The sequence below is a fragment of the Panthera uncia genome, chromosome A2 (assembly GCF_023721935.1).
Source record: "Panthera uncia isolate 11264 chromosome A2, Puncia_PCG_1.0, whole genome shotgun sequence".
Classification (NCBI taxonomy): domain Eukaryota; kingdom Metazoa; phylum Chordata; class Mammalia; order Carnivora; family Felidae; genus Panthera; species Panthera uncia.
In genome coordinates this window covers 146,978,695-147,005,642 of record NC_064816.1, presented here as the reverse complement: position 1 = coordinate 147,005,642, position 26,948 = coordinate 146,978,695, and the positions used below count along the sequence as shown (strand labels likewise).

The following is a 26,948-nucleotide window of genomic DNA, read 5'->3' as shown; positions in this document are numbered from 1 at the left end:
GGTTACACAGAACAAAGTAAAGCAAGTCCTTCTCAGATAGATTTTACTCCCCTGTTGCTTTTAGGGGGCAGCAACCATGATTATCTTGTTTCTTAGCTCATTTCCTTTGGAGAGAAGCTACTCATTAAATATTTATGATTTTTGAATGGTTATTTGCATTTTGAGTTATTCCCTTGAGTACTCTGTACTTTGTAGAAAATCTATTTATAATATATAGAATCTGTTAGATAGATTTAGGTGAGGAGGAACATAATTCTTTGGAGTATTAAGAATAATCAGAATAGTTTCTAGAAACCCAAAGTTTGCAAGTTTTTCCCTCAAACCACAGATGCAGCCCAGTCCCTTTTAGGAATGGTTAAATAATTATTTTTACTGTTTTGGCTTTCTTTAGACATGGCTTAGGGGACTCGGTCTTGAAGTGAAATGAATCCTTTAATACCAGATGTGGTCCCTGGCTCAGCATCTTCAAGATTTTTTTCAAAATGAGAACCGCTTCCTTGGAAAGTCTGGCTACTGAACATTTTTTCCCCCCTAACTTCATTTACTTAATAAATACGTACCGAGTCTCAGCTCTGTTTAAGGTCTTGTGCTAATGTCTGGAGACATAAAAAAGTCAATGAAACACAGACCTTTAAAGAGGCAGATATCTCATAGTTATTTGTGAAGATAGATAGTTTCTGTAAGAAGTATAAACACAATGTAAATATGCATAAAGGCAGGAACAAAGAATTCTGTCTGGGGTAGGGAGGATGGGATTGAGGAATGTTTCACAGAGGAGGCAGCACATAAGTTGGTCCTTAAGAGACAAGTAAGATTAGCGGTGGGGGAAGAGGCGAGGAGACGGAAAGGGGGAAGGGCATAGCAGTAGCAGAGACGTGGAAATCCTGTTTTTCTAAATAGATTTAGGAACTGGCTGGTGGTCTGGCATGGTTGGAATATAAAGCTTTTGAGTGGCATAATGGCAGAGAAGGTTGTACATCTGATGCCAGGTCACAGGACTCTGAATGCTGTGTACATTTTTTTTTTTTTTCCTAGCTACTTCTGCTGATCGCTTTTACCGAATAGACAGATCTCAGGTAAGCTTTCTTGAGCCTATCTGTGAAAGCGAAAAACTCCCACATAAATATACTTTACTGGTGGCTAATCTTAGAATTTTTTATAATGTAAACACTAAAACATTTACAAATCCTGGAATGGTACTCATGGACTGAGCTATGAGCTTTTTATTTGTCTTCACACGTTTTGTGATTTGTGGACTCAAGATGATGTTGCTTGACCTTGCGAATGAGTACAGAAAATAACTAGGCTTGTAGATATTATCACCAGCCTGCACTCCAAATTTTCTCTCACACAGCTACTTTTACTACTTCCTAGCCCAATTTTATGGCATTTTAAATTTATTTTAGTTAGCAAGCTTGACACCTCAAGTGTATGTTCATGCTACCTACTTGCAGCTCATCAATTCCCAGAGTTCCATAATGAGACAAAAAAATGCTTGGGCCCAATGGTAATAAGTGTTCCCACTGTCCAAATTCTCCTGAAAAAATAAAAGAAGAAGAAGAAAATGCGGCATGGAATCCAGTGACACAATCAGTTGTTAATCATGCCACTTGGCTTTGGCCAGGTCCTGGGGATCCAGGTTCAGCTTATTGCACAACTCATGCTGGACCAAGCTGCATGTGGGGTGTTGCTTCTTTGATGATATTTGGGAAGAAGAGGCAAGACCATCCTTGGTGGTACCTGACAGGATCCTGGTCAAGTAGGAACCCCAAACCAAGAGGGATTCAGCTCTTCCCCTCACCAGCCTCTTGCTACAGTGTTGCTTCAGGGACGGATGTCCACTGATTGGACCTCTGAAAACACAGTGTGGTCGTTTGATATGTCATAGACTTCCATTATATCCTCAAGACCAAGAATGCTTTGTTCTGTTACTTATCGGATGACAGGTTTGAGTGTCCTGTCCATCATCTGACAGACTTCTTTTTTCTTGCTTAAGGAACATTTGCACTTTGTGATGGAGATTTCCCAAGATGAGATTTTTATTCTGGACCCCGATATGGTATTGTCACAGCAGGCAGGGACACCTCCCGGAATGCCTGACCTGGTGGTGGAGCAAGCCTCAGGGTGAGTGTGCTGCTTCTTTGGCGATGTGGTGGTGAGGGGAGGCTGGCCACAGGGTGGCATCCGTGTCTGACTTGGCTTTGCACTTGACATGTCTAATGACCTCAAACTATTTTAAAATAGAGGTTTTTTTGTTGGGTTTCATTAGAGTGTTCCGTGGCTGGTCTGTATGATGCATAGGTGTGTAGAACTACCCTTGCCCACCACAATTTGCACCACATTTGAGCCTTCTTTCTTCACCACATGCACACTTTTTACCAAACTCTGAAATACTAGTATTTGCATTTGTGTGCGTACATCTATAATGCTTGTATGATCCAAATGAAAATGGGCGCAGGTGGTTTGACGGTTATTTTTCTCCTCCGCCTCTTCCTCCTCCCCCCTTTTTTGGGCTATATCCAGGCAGCCTGAGACCTATCGATTGTATAACAATAGCTATGATGCATCAGGCACTTACTATGAGCCACATGCTGTCCTCAATGCCTTTCTTAAATCCCTACCACCACTTTCTAGTGACCTAATCATCAGGACTCTGTGCTTATTTCCTGATGTGTAAAATGGAAATAAAACCTGCTCATAGAATTGTTTGAAAATTAAATAAGTTGATACATGTGAAGTATTGAGGATGGTTCTTGAAACTTGGTAGACACTCATTAAATATGATGTTATTGAAATAATCGTCATCATCACCATCATGCCACAATGCCCTGCAGATCTGGTACTATTATTATCCTAAACCCTTAGATAACAAAATTGAGGCTTAGAGGGTTTTTGTAACTTTGCCAGTATTGCACAGAAAATAAATGGCAAAATTGAGATTCGGTCACAGGTTTTATTGCTAACGTGCATGCATGGAACCACCAAGATATTGTTAATATTTCTAGCGTACTTCAGCAATTCCAAAATATTTATTTATAGAGCTCTTTATGTGCCAGAACTAGTGTAAGCACGTAGGAAACAACAGAGCAGAAATAAAAATTTGAAAAATCTCCGCCCTTGCAAAGAATGAACTTCAACAACGTGCTGGTACATGGAGGCCAAATAGTTAAAATAAGAATTTCCCTGGAAAGCACACACACATGCACTCAAATAGCATTTGCATGTTGTACACACACACACACACACACACACACACACAAGATGCTTAATAAGCAGACAAGTTACTCCCCTGCACTAATTCATTTGACCGTTGCTGTTATTTCTGAGTATCGTCCACTCTGCCAGGGGCAGCTGATATCAGTGGGATGTATCAAGTCAAGAGAAGACAGAAGTGGCAGGAGGGGGCAGGTGTACAGCCGTGTTAGGAAGCCAGAGCCAGTGGTATCAGATACACGTCCCTGGGTGTCCCCCAAGGGGCTAGAGATGCCCATCTCCACGGTGCCTATACTGTAAATCCAGCCTGTCAGCTGTGGGGAAAGCAAGTGAGGAGATGCTGGGTCCTCCTGCAGTAGCAGTGGGCACTAGAGTCTCGGTGTCCTCTCATCCACCCGTCCTGATCTAGGCCACAGTCTTCAGTCTGGTAGAGCGAACCAATTCTGCCATGCCCACCCCGGTCTTGGCCTTCTCAGTCATTCTCTCAATGTCAGATAACGGCCGAAAGAAATGGCTTAGTCCTCGTCTGGGCCTCTCTGTTAGCCTTACCTCCAAAAACAAAGGAGCCTGAAAATCCACCAGAACTTGAATCAGTGTTGCCCCTCTGGAAATGAACTAGGACAGGAAAGCCATGAAACAGGGTGGGCTTTGTTCTTTCCTAATTTGCATTTCTACATCAGGCTCTATTTTTTCTTCCTTGACGTCACATTTAAAATTCCTTATTCTTGAAATGCAGTTTTCTCGTCTGTAAAGAGGGCAGAAACATACAGAATAGTTCAAGACGGTTGAGAAAATGAAATAATAGATGTGAAGAAGTAACTAGTAAATACCCAATCAAGAGGCCTCTCCCATCTCCTGTTGAGAGGAGAATCCTCTTGAGGAAGAGCAGAGCAAATCCTATGGCTGAGTTTGAGTGCCTAAATGCCTGGTGCCCTTCTTCCCCCCCAGAGTGGCAGACTGGTGGAACCCTGCCCTACGGAAACGCATGCTGAGCGACAGCGGGCTGGGAATGATAACACCGCATTATGAAGACTCAGATTTGAGGGACCTCAGCCACTCCCGCGTGCTACAGTAAGGGCTCTCTCTCCTTTCTTTCCCTGCGCGCCCCTGTGATGGCTGGGAGGGATTACTGGCTGTCTCAACAGTGGCAATGGTTCTCTTTTCCTTGGTGCTTCTCCTGTCCCCGGTGCCAACCTGTGCTCCCACCTTTAGTCACTTTGCTGACTTGTCCCACCCCCAAGCTCCCGATGGAGCTTCGCTTCCCGTTTCTGTAGCTCCTGAGCCACACTGAGACCTGGCATGTGTGTCTATAAATACTCTGAACCTCACCAGTGTTTGCTTTACTGCAGTCCGGGGTGTACTAGGTGTTCCTGTGTTTGCACGTCACGAAGACATGCATGAGAGAGATCATGAGCAGATTGGAAGTGGTGTATACGTTCTTCATTTGTGTGAACGGTTCCACTTGCTGTGATGACGCTCATTCGTTTGTCTCCAGTCCTGAGCCTCTGGGGGTGTGCTCTGTGCAGCATAGCCAGGTGGTTGTGTTGGCCAACGTGGAGCTGCTCAAGGTTGTGGTTTGAGAGTCTCTGGGCAAACGATGCAGCATTTGTTCATAGATTGAGAGTGGTAGGTGTGCTTTCTTCTGGGGTCTCATCACGGTCAGAAAGGAGGGTGAGTGTTGGAGTTTTGCGACAGTGTTGGCACATTTATGTCTGGGGAGCCTTTTCTCCCTGTCTTACCTCCTTGCAGGAAGAGATTAACGGACATGGTCTTTCACGCCTGAGGACAGTCACCCCACTTCAGGGGTTGTGCGAATTTGCTGCAATTCATGATTAGGCTGGTTTCCAATCCTATCCAAGATCCTAATTGAATAGGGACAATGGCCGTGTTACCATGTAGTCTTACAAACATTTTTACCAAGTAAAGAGAGTAAGATTCTTAGAAGCCTAGGGTTCAGTGAAGAGGGATTGTTTCTGAAGGAAGACCGCAACCACTTTGGTATGACACAGGGGGAAAAAGTGAGAAATCTGGAACTAATTACTTCACTGGTGAAGGTTCTACTCAGACATCCCATGGGCAAAAGGCGACTCCGTTTTCATTGCTTCTCTGTACTACCTCTTTTGTTGTGTGAAGAGCAGAAAGGAAAACATGAATCACTACGGATTTTCCTTTTTAATCAAACCATATAGTTAGGTTTTGATCACATTTTAATTGCTTACAACTCAGCGTATTTTTCCATTTCTTTTTTATATGGAATTGAGGCTTGCGAACCACAATGAGTCAACTATCCATTGATGGCGAAAAACGTGGCCATGTAGCTGCAGGCAGATTTATTTGAAAATTAGAGGTTATTTAGCCACAGAAATAGAAACTATGCCTCCACAAACCAGATGAATATCGTAGTTGTTCTTATATACAGGCTGTTTCCAAAAAAGTAGAGTATGTACTCACTCTCACTCTGGTTTCCTATACCCTGATTTTTCTATATGGAATATATTAAACTATGTATCTTGATATGTGAAGTGATTGTTTCTAAGGTAGTAAATGTTCTTCCCAAATCAAAAATAAACGTACCACTTTATATAATAGCCAAGTTCTTAAAGCCCTGTACAAAAGTCAACTCTTATTCGTTATTCGGGTTATATTATCCTTTCAGAGATTTCTCTTAATTTTTTTATTGATCTTCACTTGGCTGCTGCCATTTGTTCTGGTCGTTTATGTGACCTGAGCTCTCCAGTGCACGAGAGCAGCTAACTGTAAATTTTTTTTTTCTGCCGAATCACCCGGAAAGCAAAGCCATATTCAAACACTCACCCCTAGCCTTTGAGTCTGTCTAACTGAACCTCCAAACATGGAGCAGACACAAGTTATCACTCCTGGGTTCCCTCTGCATCTCTGACTCACAGAATATAGGAGCATAACAAAAATGGTTGTTTTAAATCACTAAAAAAAAGGTAAATCCTGTACCTTACCCGATTTTGCCTATTCATTCTTTAAATTTTTTGTTATTCTTATGTCCATTAATTCCTTAGGAAGAACATCTCTTTATTTCCTTCATAGATCATCTCTGATGCAAAGAAGTATAATTGCAGTTATAGAATAATTCAATTATATAATACATAGATATTATATACCATGTCAGTAATAGTTGGTATTGATAGAATGTCGTCTTCTTGCTTTGTGCCACAGCTAAATTATCTTCAATTCTTTTTTTATTTTTATTTATTTTTATTTTTTTATTTAACGTTTATTTATTTTTGAGACAGAGACAGACAGAGCATGAATGGGGGAGGGTCAGAGAGAGGGAGACACAGAATCTGAAACAGGCTCCGGGCTCTGAGCTGTCAGCACAGGGGCCCGACGCGGGGCTCGAACTCACGGACCGCGAGATCGTGACCTGAGCCGAAGTCGGCGCTCAACCAACTGAGCCACCCAGGCGCCCCTCTTCAATTCTTTTTTTAAAAGTTTATTTATTTATTTTGAAAGACAGAGAGAGTGTTGGGGAGGGGCAGACAGAGGTAGAGAGAGAATCCCAAGCAGGCTCTATGTTGTCAGTGTAGAGCCCAGTGCAGGGTTCTAGCTCACGAACCCTGAGATCATGACCTGAGCCCAAATCAGGAGTCAGACGCTCAAGGACTGAGTCACCTGGGGGCCCCTGTCTTTAGTTCTTCTAATGCCTTTTACATCTTGCCATTGCTTAACAGATAAGTAAACTGAGGCTTAAGGAGATTAAAAGATTCATCTTGGTGGGGCACCTGGGTGGCTCAGGCCTTTGAGTGTGGAAATTGAATGGAAATTGTGGTTTAAGTCAGGTTGGCTAGACTTCTGACTTCATGCTTTTTCTGACCATACTATACTATCTTCCCCAAGGGCTGGTGCAAAGGCATTGCGCCCAGAGCCCCGTGGCCCAAGAAAGGTTTATTTTGGTCTCTACATATGCAAATATACATAGGCAAATAGTCTCCCTATGTAGAGTTTTTCACTTTATATGTATTATTATATATATATATATTTATATTATTATATGTATTTAGCTCAAATTAACCCAGAAGTAAATATGGTTGAGAATGAATTTTAAAGCAATTTTATTGCATTTATTTATTTATTTATTTATTTATTTAATATAAGGAGATTCTTTAAAAAAAATTTTTTTTAATGTTTATTTTATTTTATTTTATTTTTTGAGAGAGAGAGAAACAGAGCACAAGCAGGGGAGGGGCAGAGAGAGAGAGAAACACAGAATTGGATGCAGGCTTCAGACTCTGAGCTGTCAGCACAGAGCCTGACATGGGGCTCGAATTTGTGAGCGGTGAGATCCTGACCTGAGCCAAGGTCAGATGCTTAACCGACTGAGCCACCCAGGTGCCCCTGTTTTATTGCTTTTAAAAAAGATTGCAATTTTAAAAAATGACAGACTTACATTTAAAAAATAATTAAATATATATTACATTTGCCTCAATCTAAATAAGTATAAAAATTATATGAAAGGTACTCATGTGCCAAAGAGCCTGAAATGTTATGTTGTTGTATGTTATTATTTTCATTAGGTCTTTCAGTCCACAAACAATATACAGTAGCATTAAGGCATATATTGTTTTATTGACTTTTTTGTTTGTATTATCTTTTCACTTTTCATTACCTGTATTTTATAATGCATACACTTTTCACACTTGCCATTTCATTCAATGTCCTGTTTTTAAAATTTGTTCATGTTGATACATGTGGTTTTTGATTAACTTTATTTAATATAGAATATTGCATCATGAATATCCCATAACTTATTTCTCCATTTTGGTAGTGATTTCTAATATTGTATTATTTAAACAATGCAGTGAATATCCTGCAGCATGTGTCCTGTGTGCCAGGGTGTATGTGTGTATGCAGTTTCAACTTGGCTTGATGTTTCTATGAGGAATATTAAAAATAAGTATGGAAAAAAAAGTCCTGAGGAATTATTGTAATATTTTGGGTACAACTGACATCTGTTGCTTTCAGCTTTGAAGCCCCAGTCAGCTCGGAGCTAGGAAAAGTCCAAATTTAACATCATGTTCACAATATTAAAAAACCCACTATATAAATAAATCAAAAGGGAAATTTTAAATGCTTAGAACTGAAAATACTATCAAGAGTTTGCAGAAACAACCAAAGCCTTAGTCACAGAGTGATTTATGACTCTAAATTCACTTATCGAAGGAAAAAATGATTCATACAAATAAAACATTCAGTTTGATAAACTGAATCCCAGAATAGAAAACAAAGAAACAAGGGGGAAGAATAATAATAAAGACAAAAATGAATGACAAGGAGAATAAAACAAAGAAGTGATTAACCAAGACTAAAATGTTATAATATCGATTCTTTAAAAAGGTAGAGAAGAGACAAAATTCTGAGAAGACTGACTTTAAAAATAATAAATATGGGAAACTGGAAGGAATGTAACTATATGCTTTCTCAGCTCATTCTTCCTCAGGGACACCCAGTCTGCACCTGCTCAAGGTGACCCTCTCCCCTCCACCCTCCAAATGACCCACCCCCCGGGATCTCCTTAGAGTTGTCTCGTAGTTTTAACTTTGGTTTCTAAGATCCATCAACCTCCCTCCTACTTCAGGGAGAGTGAGATGGAATGGACAAATAGAATGAACTAGATTTTTATTATTACTGGAACTGATTACATTTATATTATAATTCCATTAAGAAACACCTTATACATTTTTAAAGAAGGTGTGTGTGTGTGTGTGTGTGTGTGTGTGTGTGTGTGTGTTGTCCACTTATACACAGGTCCCTTAGGAGAGACTATAATTACAAACAAGTATGTACAACACATATAGGGTCTTCAAAACCTATGAACATAGTAAAAAACAATCTTTAAGAACCAATTTTGAGATAAATTGGTGAGAGGTGGTTGACCACATTATTATTTCTTGAACTGCAATGAATTTGTCTTTAAGTTCAAAAAATGTTTTCAGTGTCTAAGAAAGTTCTACTTAAAATAACATGATCCTGGAAATACTTTTGCTCTTATCATTAATTATACCACCACAACTAGTGACAAGGCTATTTTTCATTTTGGCAGATTTGTAAGGAAGGAATTTAACTGAAATTTTAGCAAACAGAATCTCAGTCCTAAGGAAGACTTTTCCCGACTCCAGGATCTATGATACTTCAAAAAAAAAAAAAAAAAAGAAAAAGAAAGAAAGAAAGAAAGAAAAAAAAGCACTGAATGAAAACTCTAGTATATTCTCAACAAGTTATTTTTTGAGAAGGACAGACTTAACCTGAGTCAGATGGGTTAAGGGAAAACAGGTAAAGGACTTGGGAGGAATTTAATTTCTGAATAAGAATAATCTCTTCTCGGGGCACTGGGTGGCTCAGTCGGTTGAGCACCCTCGATTTTGGCTCAGGTCATGATCTCACGATTGGTGGGGTCAACCCCACATTGGGCTCTCTCCCTTTCTCTCTCTACCCCTCGCCCACTTGCACACACACACTCTCTCTCCCAAAATAAATAAATGAACTAAAAAAAATTCTTTTTTTTAGTTCATTTATTTATTTTGGTTTATGTGAAACCCCTCAAACTGACCGCAAGAAATGCACTTTTTCTTAGTATCTCCAAATCCTAAATCTGAAAGAACTCAGATAAAGGTCACACAGGCAAAAATAGAATATCTTGCCACAGGGCTAAGACAAGGGGGAAACAGTGTAGTGAACCACCTCAAGGCGGACATTCAATCCAGTCATCTGTGTCTAGGCAGGTATCTGTCATCTGATCAGCTAAGCAGGGCGACGGGGTTTTTACGATGGGCAGTATATTTCTGTCTCTAACAAGAGATAATGTTATCAAACATTGAACTGTGATGTATCTGGTCTGATAACTTGATTTTCATTGGGATTCTAAGAAACAGGCAGGGCCATTTAGTTAGTCATTCATTTATTGAGCAAATAAATATTGAGCACCTTGTAGATAGAAACTGTATATACAGTATATGTATATATATATACACACACTCATACACACATAGGCAGTGAAGATGTAAAGCTAAATTCACAATTATTATTGCCTTGAAGAGCTTATATTCAAAGGGGAAGTATTACACAAACCGATTATTATGGTTCCCTCTGCTAAGTGCTGTATGGAGTTAGGCATGAAGTGTTCTGGAAACAAGAGGAATAGAATTTGCTGCTGCCTCCAGATTTCATCTTTTTATTTTTATAGGAAAAGAATGAATATGTAAATAATTAAAATGGTAGCCTCAAAGGAAAGACGCTTTTTTAAGAGTGCTCCATGCTTATTTTCTTCAACCTTTGTACATGAGCAGATAAGTATCTGCTTTTCATCATTATATAACCAGAGGTGCTCCTCAAATAACTGAATGTACTCGGTGAGAGTTTAGCATCACTCTACCCAACATGTACTTAAAGAATTTTGTACAACTAGCAAGTTATTTGGGGATATCTAAAACACCTATTAATACTTTAAAAATTGGCTTTTTCATGTAGTCTAAAATTCTGAACCACCATATCAAGAAGATAACCCTGAAACCTCCCCCTCCAGAAACTCAGAAGTTCTTGGCTGAACATAGGAGTAAGAGCTTCATTCCCCTCTCGTCCTCAACTATTTCCTTTACCCAGTTTCCTGGGGAACAATAGGTGATGACCTGACTCTAATAAAAAGGATAATTGTGCTTATTGTCACGGCTCCAAGTTCTCAACAGGAGGACAGACCATTGGCCAGTGATGGGGTTGTGGAAATATTCTTTCAGCATCACGATCAGATAAGAGGGAGAAAATTAATCTTCTTAGTGGGATGTGGGTTTGGCTGGAATCTATCTTAGAGATGAAATCAATGCTGTCTGGATGGAGGCACAGTCCCTTGCATCTGTTTCACTAAGATAGTTGATTCCCATCCCACTTACCTTTGACTGGTCTGAATCTCGTTCTCCCTGCCTAATCACTGAAGCTGGAAAAACTACAGTTTATCTGACGTGTATCTTCCTTTCTTCTTTTTCTCCCTGCCTTACCTCCAGTTGTTAACCTCCCAGTTTAGCCACGTACATAGTACTCTGTTCCTCAGTGTGTGCAAAACATTTAATGAGAAATTTTGCTGTGTTCTTTCTAGAATTGCTCCTGAAACAGTCATGCATATGGAGTCCCTAAATCTTTTGTCAGACAGGGAGTTCCATTTTCAAGTTAGTGGCAGAACCAGAATAGAATCCTTTCTACGTCAAGACTTTATTTTAACTGACGTTACGATGTTGTTTTTCTACAGAAAAAAAAAAAAAAACTTGCTGAGGTAAACAAGCTCTAATATTAAACACCACTCTATTTAAAATGGTGCCAAGAAACTCTACCCTTCCATTTTGAGTTGAAGCTCAACCAGTGATTGCAGCATGGAGAAATGCTCCTTGAAGTGGCTCTCTCTTGTCACTTGTAAAAGAAGTGGTGGCTTTACCTCCTCATGCTTGAGGGACATGGTACATGAGGGGAAGTTGATCAGATCCTTTTTTAAAGCATGTGAGTTCCTTGGATGAACAAACCGTACTGCTCGCTCTGTATCTACAGCACTTTGCACCATGCCGGAGACAGCAGGCATCCAGTGAGGCAGGCTTGTGGGATGAATGGATGAATGTGGGACGTTAGAGAGAAGGCGCTCTATCAAACCTAAGCAGAGATGTCTATTTATAATACTGCAGCAGACCTGGTTCTAATCACATAACGGTTGTAAGCAAATGATACATTAAAGGTCAAACATTTTTGGTAGGCGGTGGAATCGGTTTATATATTTCAAACTTTAACACAAATGTTTGACCCAAGGGATCGACGTTAAAATAATAAAGACGTATTGAATCGCTGACTCAGAGGTTACTTTTCTACAAGTGAGAAAGGCAATGATGGTGAACACAGAGAATTGTAGGCACTGTGGATGAGCACAAAGGTGAGATGGGGGGCAGGGGATGGAGGGGAGGGATCCTATCTAGAACTCTGTGCATTGGGAGGCCAGCATGTCCCCCATGTCTGATCTCTGGATTTTTTTGGGTTATACCAGAAAAGTTGAGTGCTTGAAGAGGTTTCGGATATTCTTTGGATGGAGGGGAAGAAAGTTGGCAAGTGGGAAACCATCAACTGTTGAAATGTCATGAATGGAAGAGAATTCTGGGATTTCCAAAGGATTTCCAACCCAAAGAGACAAGACAAAGCCAGAGCATGCAGGAATAGGGAGGCAATATGTGCAGAAGAAAAGCAATTTTCTTGAGTTCCTTTAACAAGCGGGGAACAGTAGAAAGGGCCTCTCGGGAAATTATCAGAGTCTTCTTTAAAAGTGAAACAGGAGATTTTTCTCTCTCGTTCTAACAACACACTCTGCTTTAGGGCATTAAGGAAAGCTAGGCCAGGGGAACGGGGTCTCTGATGACCGAAGTGCTTAGGTGCCATTCTGAAACTGGGAAAATAACCCCATCTCCCTCTGTGCTCAGAAGTGAGGGCAGGGGTTGTTAAGCCACTAGAGGAATGGGAATTTTTCTTGTTTTCGGGGGCTATGCCACAAGTAGAGCCTTGGGTGCACCGGAGATCTCTTCGCGTTCCTGTCTTGTGTACCCTGGGAGTAGCACGTGCAGGTGGCTGGCTCGCTGTGCCTTGCACTTTTGCACAGTTGGTCCTCTCTTGTCTGAACCGGTCCCTGGATCTTCTTTAAGGGCTTGCCATTGAAATCTCATCAGTTTGGTACAGGGTTTTAGGGTATGTTGAATGGACCCAAGCTATAAAAACAAAAAGCAAAAAGGGTGTAGGGGCTGTTAGATGTTAGTCCTACAAAATGATGGCACATCTGTCCTTGAAGGCCCAGTTTTTCTAAGCATCAGGATTAAAGTTTCGTCAAGAGCGATAAGAATCATCTCCCAGAGCCTGCTGGGAAAATGTTCGGACTGTCAGGCAATTGTGCAGTGTCTGGGGACTGAGAGATCGATCAATGATCTTTCCTTCCTTCCTGAAAGAGTGTAAAGTCCAGAGCTGGGTCTTCTGTCATGTCGTCCCCAGAGGGCCCCACTCTGTGAGGCTCTCGTTCCTTGGGACATGAGCTAGGTCCTCGTGCGTCTGTAGCAGGCTTTGGCAAGAGGAGGGAAGACGGGACGCAGCTTCTCTTTCCCACAGATTCTCGTTTAATAAGTAAGGGTGCCTCGCAGGATCTGGGCTGAATGTTTGTTTCTAATTTGAACAGTCAGAGTAGAGAGAAGGGGCCATAGTTTTTCCTGAATATGGTGTTGGTACACCTCCCTGTGACATGAAATATTTCTGCATCTAAGTCCTCTTTCCCGACCATGGGCCCTGGGACTCACCCTTCAAAGGTGGCCCTCCTCCCCACCCAGTCCTCGGAAGGTCCCAGAGGAATTAGCTCAGGCCCTGCCGCCTCATTCCCTTCTTCTCACCTGCGCACAGAGGGGGAAGCCCTCAGGGAACACAGGTGAAGGGGTGCTGCGGAGAGCAGGGCCGTCTGCCTGAGTCTCCAGTCCTGCCTTTCCGCTCCTCATCCCATCGGTCCTGCTTCTCTAAGTCCCGGGCATTCGGTGTTCAAGAGTCTGTTTTAAGGTTTCAACTGACTTCCAAAATAGCCTGTTCATCCTTTTGCACCTTTCTCAAACTGCCACCCAAACGCTTCTTTTTTCAGTGCCTCTGCCTTAGATGAGTAATTTGATTAAACTGGTTTAAAGTATGGGTGATAAATTTGAAATCCTTCCAAAAATATTTCCCCATGAATCTCATGTTGGGGGGATATTGATACTAGTAATTGCTCGGTATGTGCAGGCGTGGGGTCAGGGTGGGGTCAGGGTCAGGGTGGGGTCAGTCATGGGGTCAGGGTGGGAAGGGACTTCTTTATTGCCTTTAGAAATGCGAGGGTAGGTGTAGTGGGTGGAACTAACTTCTCTCAGGAACCTCTGGGGACCCCTGAACCCACCATCCCGAGGAGACCAGCACAAGAAAAATCTCTCCAAGGTAGAGAAACTGCTTGCTTGGAATCCAGGGAGACGGCGACCACATTTTCCCTTTTCCTAACTTCCCCGGTTCTTGTACTAATCATCAAGCATAAGAACACTAACAACAAAAATTGCCTCACAATTTTCTCCAATTCTCTCTTTGATGTTAGTCTTACTCCATAAACCCCTTGGAGTCTCCTTAAAAGTGGGATAAAATGTTGTAAGTTCTGTATCTCTGACACTTCCTGAAATGGAGTTAAGTTTATAGCAGTGGTTGATATTCACACATGGAATTATTTATTCTCCAAGATAGAGTCTGGGGAGCCCACTTTCACTTCTTGTTCTCACTATTACTGTAATATATTTGTGTTAATTTATCATTTTCTCATAGAGCTCATTTATGATTTTGTGTTGTTTCTAATATATTGCTCAGAAACTGTCCTGCCCTTGGACACAGAAGCGTGGGGAGGAGACAGACACTTTTCAGATTCTGTCTCCCATGCCAGTGTCTTGAATATGAATCCCCTCTTCTGAGAAGGGGGTGAAATGGGAGATGTTGATAGGAAAATTTCTGGAATGTATTGTAATTATCTTCAGGAGAAGTGCCAAAGCACTGTGCAAACCTCACCTCTTTTTTTTCCTCTTCCATTTTCTAAAGCTGGATTCAGAAGTTCTTATATTTTTTTAAACTTTAGTGATTTGAGAGAGAGAGAGAGAGAGAGTGCATGGGAGGGGCAGGGAGAAAGAGAGAGAGAGAGAGAGAGAGAGAGAGAGAGAATATCCCAAGCAGGCTCTGCACTGTCCGTGCAGAGAACACCGTGGGGCTCGAACTCACAAACTGTGGGATCATGACCTGAGCCAAAATTAAGAGTTAGATGCTTAACCAACTGAACCACCCAGACACCCCCAGAAGTCCTTATTTAATGAAAGTAAAATTAGTTGTGGGTAAGCCTTTGCTTAATTACCATGGCCCCACAAGGTAGATATTGCGTATCCTAAGTATTGTAATATGTGTGATGGCCTTTTGTGTAAGTTTCCTGTGTTACCACTAAATGTAGCACTCACGTGATTTGCCTTCAGAGCCCAGAACTTCATTTCAATTTACGCTTAAAAAAAAAAAAAGTCCACATTCACAAAACTCCTGGTTGATCTAGCCTCAACAGGACCTATTGGTCAGCATTTCCCAAGTCACTAAGCTAGAGCCATCGGCATGCTAATGGTCTCTCCCTGCTGATACTCCCTATTGGCTCTCTGCAGGTGTATCTCCCTTGGTTTGAGTTCAGAGTAAAGCCTTTTCTACTCCTTTATTCCCCCCCTCCACCTTTTTTAGGAATTAAGCAGGCAACTATATTGCAAAAACTGATTTCTAACGTGAAGTATCACCTCTTTTGTAACTGCACGGCTGCACTGTGTCTATTACACAATTAGTTTCATGTTTTCAAAACACTGACATGCTTCCTAGGCATGTTCATAGTTTAGGTAATAAAAAGTGCGAGTCAAGTTTTCATGTTGAATGAACTTGGTCAGTATTGGTTTCGTCAACACTACCTCTTTCATCTGTTTCTTCCCTTTGTCCACTGCCCACTTTTGCCCATTCGCCCTCATCTTTACCAGTGGATTTCAAAAACACCTTTCCCATCATTTTGTTGCAGTTCTTAGGGATGAACATGAGGTGGCAGTACAATTTCAAACTCAAAGGGTACTTAGGGGCTTCCTGCTTAGCAAACTGATTGTGGAGGGTGGATAAGAGAAATCGAATTGTACAAGCCACTGGTGAAACAGTGATATTAAAAAAAAAAAAAAAAAAGCCAACCAAATCCAGGAGCTTAAAAAAAAAACAGAAGAGATTTTAAGAATTGCTCATGTGGAGATCATCAGGTATATAGTTGAGCAAGAGAGTCTCAAAGAATAAGAAATTAGGAGCCTGAAGGGAATTAAGGAAATTTACATCAAATGAAGAACTTACCAAACAGCCTTTATTATTTAAGTTCTGGGTCTTATTTCTTTACCTCCACACAATTATCCATCTCTCTCTACTTCCTTGGAGTTTGCTCTTTCCTCAGCCCTTCCCTCTGTGGTGAATGTTACCTTTGAGGCTATTTGGCATTCCCTGAATGGGTTTGTGACCACTTGAATAGAGAATGTATTTGTCTTTCTCATCTCAATGCCACTTTGTATGGTTGCTGTAACTTTCATCTCTCTGGCTCTCGTTCTCTGTAGCTCTTTTTTACTGTATGTGCTTTGTTCATTGTCTTCATAGCAATATTCATAATTAGAGGAAAGAAAAGCAAACAGAGAGAGGATTGTATGGTTGATGGAAATTCTCAGTGCCAAGGGATTTCAGTTCTGTTTTACCTAGTTGGGGATGCTTTGGTGCTAGAATAATGGCCATGGAGTGGTCACCTAGATCTGTGATCTCACTATTTCTCCCTCAAACTCTCAAAATGATGTCATAGGCTAGACATAATAGTCCTCTAGGCAGTGCGTATCCTTGAGGGAAGCTCAAGGGAAAAAAGCCGTTGCCAGAGATGATAATCTATAGCCATGCTTTCAAATCACATTAAATCATCCCTTTGTTTACTTAAATGAAAATTCTTTGTCTACCAACAGTTTCAGGAAATAAATTGAATTTGTGTATCCTCATGACTTCAAGGTAAAACAAAGGAAAAATAAAACAGTTTCTGCAGCAGTGGTGTAGACTCTTGAAATGTGTCTGGAAGGGATGTCCAGCTGGGAAACCAGCTCCCATTTGGGCTACTTCTTGGGAGTTTGTTAACCGACATATAGCAGTGATAGTTTAGGCAGGGAACAGCATCCAACCCAGGGAACTTTGCCCAAGCCTGAATGTTGCTGATGCTCTGCACTTGGAACCACAGCATTAATTAGCACGTGATGAGAGGCTGTGTCAAAGAAAGACGGGATTCTACCAAAATGTGAGAAAGGTGGATGAGATAAGCCCTGGGAAGGATCAGCGCTGTCGTGAGGAGGAAAGAGAAATAAAAGTAGAATGATGAGAGGGAGAGGGGCAGAACATTCAGAATTGACATAAATAGCTACAAACCAGAGTCCTCTATTTTCTCTTCCTCTTCCTGAGTAGGATGGATGGTCACCTTTGCTTATTGAAAGGGGTATTTTTGCTGCGGTCCTCCTGTCTAAAGCTGGAGGGTAAAGAGGGAAAGCAGACAGAAAAAGGAACATTGATAAAATACTCGGAGAGAGAATTGCTTTCAATATGTGGACACGGGCTGCCTTCCTGTAGTGCACCGAGTGGACTGTAGAGGTCGCATAGCTTCTGGCTCACCTTACCACCTCGTTTGCTTTCTATTATCATTCCGTGTTAGTAAGCTGGAAATAAAGGGGCCCTGGCTCTTCTGGCCAGGTCTATGAGTTGGTATGAGTATTTCAGATTTTCCCTCCCCCATCCACAATTATAGAAATATTCTATTGCTCAGTATTTTCAGAATATGGATCTCTGCTTTTGTGTCTATTCAGACTTAGTTCTTATACCTGTCCTGTATGTTTATTCCAACTTCATCTCTATGTGGTAACCTCTTTCCTTGCCCTAGCCTCTATCAGGTGATGGTTTAGAAATGCTAAGTAGAGGGTGTATGGATTGGGGATACTGGGAAGGGAAATTGACATTTATTTATGAGTGATTCTCTCCAAAAAGTAATGGACCCATGCAGATGGGTCCCCAGTATTCATTTAATCCGTCTTTAAGAAAAATTTTATCTAAACTGGACAATCTGTGGATCTCCTACCCTCCTCCTAGGAAGGAAATGATACATTCTAAGAAGGGCCAAGTAGGAAAGCCATGGATGCTATTGAATTAAAGCCATGAGATGAAAAGAAAACAAAATACTGTATAGAGGCTTTAAAAATAGAGTCAGGATAGTATTATTCAAATAAAAAGATCTAGTATTAGGATGAGCTTGCAGGTTTAGAGCATTTCATGAAGGTTGCCAAGAAAATGCGTTCTTCTAAGATGTCTTGCAAAGCATCATACCATATCCCACAGGCTGAAATGGTCATGACGTTCATCATCTCAGTTCCAGATTTATGATTAAAAATAATAAAACATCACAAGAGAAGTGTAGTACTTCTTAAAGACCTTTGCCTTGATAAATATATTACTCTTTGGCTCTTATGTGTTACATTGCTGGTTGAAGACTGCACATTTTTCAGTGTCTTTAAGCCTTGTAATTGATCTACTTGAAAGATTAGAGATCTTAAAAGGAAACTTGCTGATAGAAGGAAATCTAAATAACTATCTTTGATTTTCTTAGAGATTCCTAGTGTCTTGGTGGCTGACAATAGGATCTACAAGCTGTGCTCTTCAGTACAATAGCAACTAGCCAATGTGTGCCTGACGTCTCATTCCTTCAGGTTCTTTATATGTACATACATTATCCTGATAAAATTATTTATTCCAAAATGTCATAGCTGTGTATAGTTTCGTGTTTTCGGACTTGGAAACACTCCTATTCTGAAGGGGAACAAACTCACTCCATTGAGGCCTTGGGGACAGTGCCTGAGGCCGACTGCCACAAACACAGATTTTGTTTTTTAAGTTTATTGTTTTATTTACAAAGTCAAGTGACCTTTGCTCTGGGATCCATAATATGTCAGTGCTGGTTTCAGTAGAAAATAATATTTTAATTTTTACCAGGTAAATTACATAATCCCCCCTCTAAAAGTAGTGTGTTGTTTTGCCTGGGACTTCCCTTATTTTCAAGTTCCCATGTATATCCTAGTTTGAGAAGTATTGCCTTCATTTAAAAGGAGAGAAAAGTATGAATATTCTACTTAGCAGGGTTAACATTGGGAAGAGAACTGATATTTTATCAGCAAATCCGCAAATTGAAATTCATAGTGAAAGTAGATGTAATTCTTGGAAGTTAGCCATGGAGTAGGAGGACCCTAGGCTTGCCTTGTCCCCTGATTACAAGTAGGTAGATATCAGTCATCCTAAATACCCCAGAAATTGACCTGAAGAATGGCAGAACAAACTCCGAAACTACAGGTAGAGAAGAGGCCATGTCAAAGAAGGTAGGAAGTGCAGAGACATGGTTTGGGAAATAAACATATGGCTGCTGTGGAAAGGAGGGAGCCATAGTCATGCAGAAGGCCAAGAGACAGATTAACACACAGGGGGAGTGCATGGGGAAAACAAATTCTCATAGCAATTGGCTTGGGAAGCAAGGGGAACCAAATTTCATGAGCTCTTGCAACCAGCATGCTGGTCTTAAAGCCTGCAGTTTTAAAGGTCAACAGGCTTGGCTGGGATAGAGCCTAGAGAGCATTGCACTGCTCTTGGAGAAAAGGCAAAGCAAACAGCCCACAGACATATAGCATGGAAACAGCAATCAGAAGACCACCTGGGGCACACAATGGGGAGGTTATTCACTCATCTTGGAGCATGTCCCAGAGGGACAGCATTCATGGAGAGATACCTCTGGGAACAAAAGAACTGCCCAGTCCCATTTCCCTCCCTCTCCCCTCAGCATAAGTGCAGGGCCACCTGCCGGAACCAGTACAGGACTGACACTCACTACTTGCTTACATCAAGCACCACCTGCTGGTGGAACCACACCTCCCAGTCACACTTACCTCAGTGCCAGCCCAGAGGGGACCCCTCCCCCGAGTGCCTAAGCCCCTACTCACACTCTCTCCCAGCATGGGAGTTTTATAGAGCCTCAGTTTGGGCAGCAGTGGTGACAATTCTCATTTCATAAACAGATCAGAGCAAACCTAGTTAAAACACATCACATTCTGGCCAGGGACCAAACACTGCTCACAACAGACAAAGAGAGCCTCTGCAGATGACTGGCCTGAAGGATGAAGGACCAAGACAAAACAGCAGAGCACATACAGCGCACATTAGAGATACTCCTAGAAGATCCAGGCCCTGGGACACAGGGAACCCTACATGGCAGGGCACTACAGGACCTCTTCTCTATAAGGCCATTACCCTCAAGAATAGGATATATAGCTGACTTTCCTAATACAGAGAAACAAGCACAGAGACTTAGACAAATAAGAAGACAGATAAATTTATCCCAAATGAAAGAACAGGACAAAGCCACAGCCAGGCATCTAGGTGAAATAGATATAAGTGACATACCTGATGGAGTATTTAAAGCATTGATCATAAGGATACTCACTGGACTTGAGAAAAGAGTGGAAGATATGAGTGAGACCCTTAACACAGAGATAAAGAGTAACATAGCAGAGATGAAGGTTCAATAAATGAAATGAGAAACATGCTTGATGGAATAAACAGCAGACTGGAAGAAGCAGAGGAATGAATTAATGACCTAGAAGACAAATTAATGGAAAGCAATCAAGTTGAACAAAGAGAGAGCAAAGAATTATGCAAAACAAGAATAGTTTTAGGGAACTCAGTGATTCTCATCAAACATAATGACATTCACATTATAGGAGTCCCAGAAGAGCAAGAGAGAAAGGGGGGGGGCATAAAATATATTTGAAGAAATAAAAGCTGAAAACTTTCATTAATCTGGGGAAGGAAACAGATATCCAGATCCAGGAGGCACAGAGAACTTGCATCAGAATCAACAAAAGCAGATAGACCCCAAGACAAGTTGTAATTGGCAAAATATAGTGATAAGAAAAAATTTTTGAAGCAGCAAAACAAAAGAAGACCGTAGCTTACAAGGCAAAACCCATAAGGCTAGCAGGGGATTTTTCGGCAGAAACTTTCCAAGTCAGAAGGGAGTGGCACGATATAGTCAAAGTGCTGGATGGGAAAAATCTCCAACCAAGAATACTGTATCCAGCAAGGCTATATCATTCAGAATAGATGGAGAAATAAAGCGTTTCCTAGATAAACAAAAACGAAAGGAGTGCATGACTGCTGAACCAGCCCTGCAAGGAATATTAAAGGGGATTCTTGGAGTGGAAAGGAGAGACCAAAAGTGACAGGATAAAGTTAGGAAACTGAAGGACTAAAAATGATTATTTATGTAAAAAATCAGTCAAGGAACTCACAAAATAAAAGGATGTAAAATATAACAACATATACCTAAAACATGGGGAGGAGAAGAGTAAAGAATGGGTTCAAACTTACACTACCATCAACTTAATATAAACAGCCATATGCAGAGGAGATTATGTACAAACCTAATGGTAACCACATACTAATAAATATGCAAAGAATAAAGAGAAAGAATTCTAAGTATATCACTAAAGAAAGTCAGCAAAACATGAAAGACAAGAAAGGATAAGAGAAAATCTTCAGAAACAACCACAAAACAAATAGTAAAATGACAATAAATACATAGCAGTCAATAATTACTTTGAATGTAAATGAACTAAATGTTCCAATAAAAAGACATAGGGTGTCAGAATGGATTAAAAAAACAAGACCCATCTATATGGCAAAAGGCACTCATTTTAAACCTAAAGACACCTGCAGATTGAAAGTGAGGGGATGGAGAAAATCTGTCATGCTAATGGATGTCAAAAGAAAGCTGGAGTAGCAATACTTACATTGGACAAAATAGACTTTAACACAATGACTACAACAAGAGACAAAAGGACACTGTATAATAATAAGAGAGAACAATCAACAAGAAGATATAACAATTGTAAATATTTGTGCACCCAACAAAGATGCACCCAAATACATAAAACAGCTAATAACAAACAATGAACTAATTGATAATAATACAGTAATAGTATGGGACTTTAATACCCCACTTACATCAATGGACAGATTATTTAAACAGAAAATAAACAAGGAAACAATGGCTTTTTAAAAAGTTTATTTGTTCATTTTCAGAGAGAGAGAGAAAGAGGGAGAAAGAGAGAGAGAATCCCAAGCGGGCTCCTCACTGTCAGTGCAGAGGCTGATGTTGGGCTGGAGCTCACGAACCATTAGATAATGACCTAAGCCAAATTCATGAGTTAGGCACTTAACCAACTGAGCCACCCAGGTGCCCCAGGAAACAGTGGCTTTGAAGGACATACTGTCCCAGATGGATTTAACAGATCTATTCTGAACTTTCCATCCTAAAACAGAATGCACATTCTTTTCAAGTGTACATGGGACATTCTTCAGAATGGATCACATATTAGCCCATAAAATAAGCCTCAACAAATTCAAGAAGATCAAAGTCATACCACGCATCTTTTCTGACCACAGCACTATGAAACTAGAAGTCAACCGCAAGAAAAAAAAATCTGGAAAGACCACAAATACATGGATCAGATAACATGCCACTGAACAATGAATAGGTCAACCAGGAAATAAAAGGAGAAATTAAAAAATACATAGAAACAAGTGAAAACAAAAACATTAGGGTCCGAAACCTTTCTGATGCAAGAAAAGCAGTCATCAGAGGGAAGTTTATAGCAATACAGGAAGCAAGAAAAATCTCAAAATAACCCAACCTTATACCTAAAGGAGCTAGAACAACAACAATAAACAAAACCTAATACTGGCAGGAGGGAGGACATAATAAAGACTAGAGCAGAATTAAATGATATAGAAACTACAAAATAATAGAACAGATTAATAAAACCAGGAGCTGGTTCCTTGAAAAAAAAATCAGTAAAATTGATATATCTCGGGGCGCCTGGGTGGCTCGTCGGTTAAGCGTCCGACTTCAGCTCAGGTCATGATCTCACGGTCCGTGAGTTCGAGCCCCGCATCGGGCTCTGTGCTGACAGCTCAGAGCCTGGAGCCTGTTTCAGATTCTGTGTCTCCCTCTCTCTGTGCTCCTCCCCTGTTCATGCTCTGTCTCTCTCTGTCTCAAAAATAAATAAACGTTAAAAAAAAAAATTAAAAAAAAATTGATATATCTCTAGGCAGACTTAACCAGAAAAAACAAAAACAAAGGAGTCAAATAAATAAAATCACAAATGAGAGAGGAGAAAAAACAACCAACACCACAAAAATACTAACCACTTCAAGAGAATATTATGAAAAACTACATGCCAACAAATTGGACAAGTTAGAAGGAATGGATAAATTACTACAAACATATCAGCTACCAAAATGGAAGCAGGAAGAAATAGAAAATTTGACCAGATCAGTAGCCAGCAAAGAAATTGAATTAGTAATCAAAAAGCTCCCAACAAACACAAGTCCAGAGCCCTATGGCTTCATAGGCTAATTCTGCCAAACACTTAAAGATGAGTTAATACCCATTCTTCTAAAACTATTCCAAAAAATAGAAGAGGAAGGAAAACTTCCGAATTTATTCTATGAGGCCAACATTACCCTGATACCTAAACTAAATAAAGACACACTAAAAAGGAGAACTACAGGCCAGTATCCCTGATGAATGTAAATGCAACACTCCTCAACAAAATACTAGCAAATACAAACCAACAATATATTAAAAAAAATCATCTACCATGATCAAGTGGGATTTATTCCTAGGTTGACAGGATGGTTCAGTATTCACAAATCAACCAACATGATACATCACATCAATCAGAGAAAGGATAAAAACCAGGTGATCATTTCAGTAGATGCAGAAAAAAACATTTGACAAAGTACAACATCCATTCATGATAGAAGACCTCAACAAAGTAGGTTTAGAGGCAACATATCTCAACATTACAAAGGCTATGTATGAAAAACCCACAGCTTACATCATCCTTAATAGGGAAAAATGAAGAGCTTTTCCCCTAAGGTCAGGAACAAAACAAATTTATCCATTCTCACCACTTTTATTCAACATAGTACTGGACGTCCTAGCAATCAGACAGCAAAAAGAAATAAAAGGCATCCAAATTGGCAAGGAAGAAGTAAAACTTTCGCTATTTGCAGATGACATTATGCTATATATAAAAAACTTGAAAGACTCCACCAAAAAGTTGCTAGAACTGATAAGCAAATTAAAGTTGCAGGATACAAAATCAACGTACAGAATTCTATTGCATTTTTATGCACCAATAATGAGGCATCAGAAAGAGAAATTTTGAAAACAATCCCATTTACAGTTGCACCAAAAATAATAAGATACCTAGGAATAAACCTAACCAAAGAGGTCAAAGACCTATAGTCCGAAAACCATAAAACACTGATGAAAGAAACTGAAGATGATGCAAAGAAATGGAAAGACATTCCATGGTCATGGATTGGAAGAATAAATATTGTTAAAATGTCTATACTATTCAAAGCAATCTACAAATTTAATGCAATCCCTATCAAAATACCAATAGCATTTTTCACAGAGTTAGAACAAAGAATTCAAAAATTTGTATGGAACCACAAAAGACATTGAATGGCCAAAGCAGTCTTGACCAAGAAAGGCAAAGCTGGAGGTATCACAATTCCATACTTCAACATATTACAAAGCTGTAGTAATCAAAACAGAGTATGGTAGCGAAACAAAAAATAGACACATAGATCAGTGAAACAATAGAAAATCTAGAAATAAACCCACAACTATATTGTCAAATAATCTTCAGGAAAGCAGGAAATAATATTCAGCGAAATAAAGGCAATCTCTTCAGCAAATGATGTTTACAAAACTGGACAGTAACATGCAAAAGAAAGAAACTGGACCACTTTCTTACACCATATGCAAAAATAAATTCAAAATGAATTAAGGACCTAAATGTGAGACCTGATACCATAAAAATCCTAGAAAAGAGCAAAGGCAGTTACTTCTCTGACATTGTCTGTAGCAACATTTTTCTAGATGGTTCTCCTGAGCAAGGGAAACAAAAGCAAAAATAAACTATTGGGACTACATCAAAATGAAAATCTTCTGCACAGAGAAGGAATCACTCGACAAAACTAAAAAGCAAACTACTGAATGGAAGAAGATATTTGCAAATGACATTCCAATAAAGGGTTAGTTGTACAAAATACATAAAGAACTTACACAACTCAACACCCAAAAAATAAAAAGCAGACACTTCTCCAGTGAAGACCTACAAAGGGCCAACAGACATGTGAAAAGATGTTTATCATCACTTACCATCAGTTATGATGCAAATCATAACTATAATGAGATATCACCTCACACCTGTCAGAATGGCTAAAATCAACAACACAAGAAACAACAATTGTTGGTGAGGACATAGAGAAAAAGGACCCCTCGTGCATTTTTGTTAGGAATGTAAACTGGTGCAGCCACTGTGGAAAACAGTACAGAGGTTTCCTCAAAAAGTTAAAAATAGAACTATCCTACAGTTCAGCAATCACACTACCAGATATTTACCCAAAGAATACAAAAACACTCATTCAAAAGGATATATGCACCTCTGTGTTTACTGCAGCATTATTTATAATAGCCAAACTTAGGAAGCAGCCCAAGTGTCCATCAATTCATCATCAGTGGATAAAGATGTAATGTATATATACAATGGAATATTGTTCAATCATAAAAAAGGATGAAATCTTGCCATTTGCAATGACATGGATGGAGCTAGAGAGAATAAAGCTAAGCAAAATAAGCTAGTCAGAGAAAGACAAATATCACATGATTTCACTCATGTGGAAGTTAAGATACAAGATAAGCAAAGAGAAAATAAAAGAGGGAAAGTGACAAATCAAGAAACAGACTCCTAACTATAGAGAACAAATTGATGGTTACCAGCGTGGAGGTGGGTGGGGGGTTAAATAGGTGATTGGTATTAAGGAGGGCGCTTGTTATGATGAGCATGGTGTATTGTTTGGAAGTGTTGAATCACTCTATAGTATGCCCGAAACTAATATAACACTATATGTTAACTAACTGGGATTAAAATAAAAACTTTAAAAAGCCAGAAAAAATTTACAGAAAAATAAAGTGAAAAACAGCAAGACACTTCCACAAAGCAGATACTTGAATGGGTGAATAAATGAATAGATTATATCTTAATATATATTTTAGTTATTAGTCACCTTTCGACCTCCTTTTAATATCCCTCTCCCAGTGCAGTGGTGACACAGTGGAAAGAACCCTCAAGCTTTTCCTATAATTTACTGGTTCAAAAACTCTGAACCAACTTTTGCTCTTTTCTTCTGCTGTGGTACTAGGACTGTTTCATAATTATTGTGTTTCTTCTTTATGTTTCTGTTTGCGGAGGCCCTATTCCATCCTTTATTCCTTCCTTCCCCTGCTCCCTCCTTCCCTTTTTCCATTTCTGAATTTCATAGAAATCTGTTAACAGCTGTCACGTGCCCCCACCATTATCTTTTTAGTGCACTCCCACCTTCAGTTCTGTTTGTCAGCAGATCCTTATTCTACTTTCTTCTTGGAGTATTTTCTTGTGGATATCATGCTGGTTCCTTTTTACTTATTACTCCTATTTGTACTGGAGGAGTTCTTTTTGGAACCACTAGTTTGGAACAGATAATTAGGGATAGTGGGTCAGTGTGTTTCTGGAAACTTGACTCTGGGTCTGTTTTCAACTTCTTCTTCTTCTTCTTTTTTTTTTTAGCAACAATACCCTATGGAGTTCCATTCTGCTTTTAGCTAGCAAGACACCTGGCTCAGAGCGGAGGGCTTTCTGCCAGCTTTTGTGGTACATTGTATAACTTATATCATTTAAGTGATCTGAGATCAAAATACTCTTTCCCTGTCTCCCTGAAACTTGGTCCAATTTTTACTGTACTTGGTAGCTCTTCTTTATAGATGATTTTGGTTTATAGGCATCTTCTAGTTTAGTCAAAGATAATGTTTCCTTTTGTTTCTCCTTCTCCCTGTTATTTTTCATGAATTTCAAAAAGAAGAACAAAAGGTTTGCAATAATAGTTTTTAACGTCTTCTGCCTTTATTCTTACGTTTTTGTTCTACACTGTGC

The 26,948-nt window shown here is 40.0% G+C and overlaps 1 protein-coding gene across 2 annotated transcripts in view; it reads left to right on the top strand.

The window, feature by feature from the left end:
* The window catches only part of DGKI (diacylglycerol kinase iota), a 453,118-nt gene that overhangs the window by 366,746 nt on the left and 59,424 nt on the right, over window positions 1–26,948 (top strand). For both annotated transcript variants that reach the window (XM_049641924.1, XM_049641923.1), the window contains 3 exons: window positions 1,036–1,076; window positions 1,997–2,124; window positions 4,162–4,284. In XM_049641924.1, coding sequence (XP_049497881.1) covers window positions 1,036–1,076; window positions 1,997–2,124; window positions 4,162–4,284 — 292 coding nt within the window. The remainder of the gene's footprint in view (window positions 1–1,035; window positions 1,077–1,996; window positions 2,125–4,161; window positions 4,285–26,948) is intronic.